The 5,000-nt window shown below is 37.7% G+C and overlaps 1 protein-coding gene across 1 annotated transcript in view; it reads right to left on the bottom strand.

Annotated features, from left to right (window-relative positions):
* LOC124424053 overlaps positions 1–5,000 on the bottom strand; it is a 235,413-nt gene that overhangs the window by 7,979 nt on the left and 222,434 nt on the right. Inside the window, exons 9-10 of the mRNA XM_046962543.1 lie at positions 2,022–2,167; positions 1–79 (exon numbers count right to left, since the gene is read on the bottom strand). The exon at positions 1–79 is cut by the window's left edge and continues 194 nt beyond it. Of these exons, the coding sequence (XP_046818499.1) occupies positions 1–79; positions 2,022–2,167 (225 nt within the window). The remainder of the gene's footprint in view (positions 80–2,021; positions 2,168–5,000) is intronic.

The raw sequence follows: 5,000 nt of genomic DNA, 5'->3' as shown, positions 1-5,000 counted from the left end.
TCGGCGCTATGCCAGTACATCACGGAAACGATTTCGTAATGACCAAGATACGGGCATTGTCTTGTCATTGGATCCGATGCTGATAAGTTCATGAAAAGAAACAAGAGAAAAAGGAAAAACTAATGACATTGAATGGACGGATGTTATTCGTTCAACCTTTCTTTTTTCTTTTCTTTTCTTTTCTTTTCTTTTTTTTTTAAAGATAGGTATATATATCAAGAATTTGATTTCGAAAAAGAAGAGGAAAAAAAGAAGAGAGAAAAAGACAGAAAGAGAGAGAGAGAGAGAGAGAGAGAGAGAGAGAAGTTTCAAATATAAAGACGATCCTGTATCGATTGAAAAAGAAAAAAAAATAATAAAAGAGAAAAGAGTTTTTTCATTCTTGATATTTCGTTCGAGGTTCAAATTTCGCGAACGAAAAGTAACGGCACCAATGCTCCCGACTATATTTCCTTCGTGCATTTCCACTTTTAACCGAACTACATAGTATGGAATTTATTCGTTTGGGCATGCTATCTCGCGCGTATTTGTATGTCGAAAGTTAGAATAGTGGGAGGAGAGAGAAAGAAAGAAAGAGAGAAAGAGAGAGAGAGAGAGAGAGAGAGAGAGAGAGAGAATCGTGAGTAAAACCGCGATAAATTCGAAACGACCAGGTTGGTCTTCGTCACGCTTATGGAATCGAGTAATGGCTATAACGATTTGAGATTCGCGAAAGAGAGAAAGATGTTATGTGTGCGCTCGTAAAGACGTACCTAGTGTGCGAATTGATTGTTAAATTTTGCGTACTAGTTTCTAACTTTCGACGTTCTACGTATCGTAACATATGTTACTGGGTACATTGAAATAAGTTCGAAGGTAAAAGCACGACCATACTGTTTACACAGTCGTATAAATGGTATAGCTCGTAAATTATACGATTGTTACGTACTTTGATACTTTTGTTAAATTCGATGATACTGATTTTGCAGATAACGAATTATCTTTATCCCTTTCTTTCTCTCTCTCTCTTTCTCTACCTAGGTATCTATCTCTTTATTTCTTTTTTATTTTGTAAACGTCTTGGCATCGTCGACCGATCGATACCCCGATGTATGTATGTATGTACGCCCAAATAAGTTCGGACAAGGTGTATAGTTTGCGAGCACGTTCCAGTTCGAGTTTTCCCTTGGATTAAGCGCGTCCCTCCCACTGACGGCTCTCCAACATCGTCGTCGTCCTCTTGACCCTCTTCTTCCCTCCTTACTCCTCAAAGAGATTATACCTTTCTTGTTTCTTCTTTATGTCTATCCTTATCCTCTCTTTGTCTTTCTTTTTTTCGGTCAACAACGAACTTGGAAGAAAGGAATGAGAAAAGAAAAAAGAAAAAAGGAAAAAGAAAAAAAAAGCAAGAGAGAGAAAGAAAAAAAGAAAAGAAAGAGAAGTAAAGTCGATTTTTTTCTTTTTTTTCCTTTTATCTTTCAGCAAAGACTTTCACAAGTTCGAGATTACTCGAAGTCGAGGGGGAGGGAGGAGGAGGAGAGAGAAATGGGGGGGGGGGTGGTAGTGATCAGTCGAGCGAGAAACACGCTTGCTCGATAACGGATAATAACGGAAATCGAGAAAGCCACGAAGTCAAACTCGAAGTGAGAAGAACGCTCGGCAACTTTCTCTTTCTTTCTTTCTTCCTTTCTTTCTTTCTTTCTCTATCTATCCTTCTCTCTCTCTCTCTCTCTCTCTCTGTCTCTCTTTCTCTTTCTCTCTCTTTCTTTCTTTCGAACGGAACATTCAATTTACAGCTGATAAAGCAGTTGCTTTGGAGAGCTTCAAATTCGATTTTAGCTTTGCCATGACAATTTGAAAGATCAATAAATTGTGGTGATAACATATGTATGCTGGATGTCGAACGGATTCTCTCTCTTTCTCTCTCTCTCTATCACGAATTCGTTTAGAATAATCAAGTCCGGTCGTTTCTCTTGTTCAAGCTCACGTACTGGAATAATACAAGAGAAAATATATTTCCAAAACGATCCTTGCTGACTTACTAATGAACGTCGTGAACGGTGTCGAATGGGAGTTGAATGTACTCGAGTTGCACACGTCGTCCGGCTGCTGGCTCCATTTTGATAGTTGCATCTCTATCACGTGTTCGTCCCTTTTATGAAACATGATGCAAACGTAACCGTTTTTGCTGAAACATAAATGAAAATAAAGGGGAGCGTTATGGAACCGACTTTCGTTTATCGACGTTGCCTCCATTTCTATTTTCTCGATATACCCTGTTATACGAATAATCTCAAACGATCTATCTTCGAGCCGTTACAACATTTAATTTAAAAGATAAAACAGAGAAGAGAAGAAGGAAGTAAAGAAAGGAAGAAAAAGGAAAGGAGGGAAAAAAGAAGGATCAAAAAAATGAAGAAAAAAAAAAGAGAAGAAAAAAAAAGGAACGAAAGAAAGAGAGAATGATAGAGGGGAAAGAGGGAAAAAGATGGAAAGGAATTAAACCGGAAGGGTATGGCCTTTGGGATGGAAGGGCGGAAGGATGTTAAATCTCCGCTTCTCCTTCGGGCTAGAAGGGAATTAAAGATTTCGTTTCGTTTAAAATTCTTCTCCTCTTCTTTCGTATAAACTCTCTCGTGATGCCACTCGTCGTCGTATACCAACGACGACGACGGCGATGACGACGACGGCGACGACGACGACGGCGACGACGACGACGACGACAACAACGGCAACGACGACGACGACGACGACGACGATAACGACGACTTTGCCGATAGCCGAGAAACTTTTAAACGATCTTGTTAAATAATTTTGAAATTCTATTTAAAATACTTTCGTTCGCGCTAGCGAGTATTAAAATATTATTAATTGGATTACTTGAATTTTTTTATTAACATCTACCTCTTTGTATATAGATAACCATAGAAAGAGAAAGAGAAAGAGAAATGGATAGATGGATAGATAAATAGATAGATAGAGAAAAAGATAGATAGATAGATAGATAGATAGATAGATAGATAGATAGATAGATAGATAGATAGATAGAGAGAGAGAGAGAGAGAGAAATAAATATCTGATGTTCTACGAGATAGGCAGAATAATCGACTACGTGAGCCATTATAAGGATGATTCGAAAAAAGAACAAAAAGATAAAAAACGAAAGAACGATAGGATTGGTGGTAAGCTTTCTTTCTTTTCGAAACGAGGCAAGTGCGAAGGATAAAAGAAAGAAAAACGACAGAAAGAGAGAGAGAGAGGGGGGGGGGAATGAGACGGAAGGGGCAAAAAAGAAAAAAAAAAGAGAAGAAAAAAGGAAACAAAAAAACACAAAGTACGAGGATCTTAAATCTCTCCGAAGCGAAGGTTGGAAGGGATTAAGATTTTATTTTATCGGGACGTTTCTTAACGGCCGAACGTTAACTTTAATGCAATTCTTTTACGAGTCGTCTCTTCTTTACGACGAATCTGAAATCTCGAGTAGAATCGACGTATATCATCATGCAAGAGAGCGAGAATGAGCGTTAGCTCGCTCGCGCGAATGAGAGAGAATCTCAATAGTAACGTTATAAGGATTGTATGAGATACGTAGGACGGTACTTATACATATGTGTTGTACAACGATAAAAAGGAACGGCTGAGTTTACATTGTAGCCATGGGAAATTTCGTAGGTCGTAAGTCGTTTCACGAGGCGGAAGGAACGATAAGTACGTATATTTGTCTTACGAGTTGTTCGACCTATGAAAAGGGGATATAAAATTTGTATTACTTTCCGGTAACTGTACCAATGTGATGACATCATTATTATTCTCTTCACAGTATACTTTTGGATGCAAGAAAAGTGAAAAGAGAGAAAAAAAGAAAACGAGAAAAAGAGAGATAAAAACGAATCGAAGAAGAAGAAGAAGAAGAAGGAGAGAGAGAGAGAGAGAGAGAGAGAGAAAAGGATTGCTTTTATGCATAGACGACTTCGGGAGTTTCTACTTTTGGACGTCGATGAATCTCTTCGAATTTACAGCCGGTCGATTTGAATGTAAACAAAAGTCGAAAAATCACCAAAAGGGAGATAAAGCGAGAAAGAGAGAAAGAGAGAGAGAGAGAAAGAGAGAAACTCGGTACTTTCTACAAAAGTACTTATAAAAGTTGGTCTCCCTCTCTCTCTCTTTCTCTCTCTCTCTCTCTCTCTCTCTCTCTTTCTCTTTTTCACACAGTGGATCTTCACGGGATAAAACGAAAAGAAGTAAAATGAAACGAGCGAACATTGTAAAAAGAAAGACCACTCGGATATGCGCGGTTTGTTATAATTTACTTCCCCCGTTAACCACTATCCATCCACTATCCAGTCCTGTGAAACGCGAATCGTTTAGCGTTCGTACGTTGAAGGTAGAACGAGTAAAAATATATTTCGATATAGATACATTTTGTATATGTATATGTATATGTATATATATATATATATGGGTGTATATATAGTAGGTGCTTTTCACGATAGAGAGCTCGTTTCTCTCGTTTCGACGCTCGTTCGTTCCTGTTCGCGTTCATTCGTTGCTAAATTTTACGAGCACCTTCGTCTCGATTACGCTCCTTTTTGTTTCTACACTATCCGGACATAGTTTATCGTGTAGGATCGATAACGCACGATACTTAAATCGTATCGGAAATTAATGTCTCTCCTTTCGAACTTTTCGAATTCGGATTTTTCTTTATTACCAATTAATGAAAAACAAAAACAAAAAATAAAGACAGAAAAAAGAAACAAAAAAAAAAAAAACAAAAACAAAATCTTTAGAGATATATAATGCCCTAAAAGGATCATATCAATTAAAAACCGATAAGAACGTACACGACGTTAGCTATCAGAGGATTGTTGGACGAATCCTTAGAATATAATATTACGTGGTATACTTTTCGGAATGAGATCATAGCGATAGTTGATACGGTCGATTCGAATGCAACGAAACGATACGGTAGAGATAAAAAGAGAAAAAAATTCATAATTTTAATGGTAACGTATTGGAGT

This window comes from Vespa crabro, chromosome 5 (assembly GCF_910589235.1).
Source record: "Vespa crabro chromosome 5, iyVesCrab1.2, whole genome shotgun sequence".
Taxonomy (NCBI): Eukaryota; Metazoa; Arthropoda; class Insecta; order Hymenoptera; family Vespidae; genus Vespa; species Vespa crabro.
Note: the sequence above shows the minus strand (reverse complement) of the source record. Positions and strands in the feature narration are given on the sequence as shown.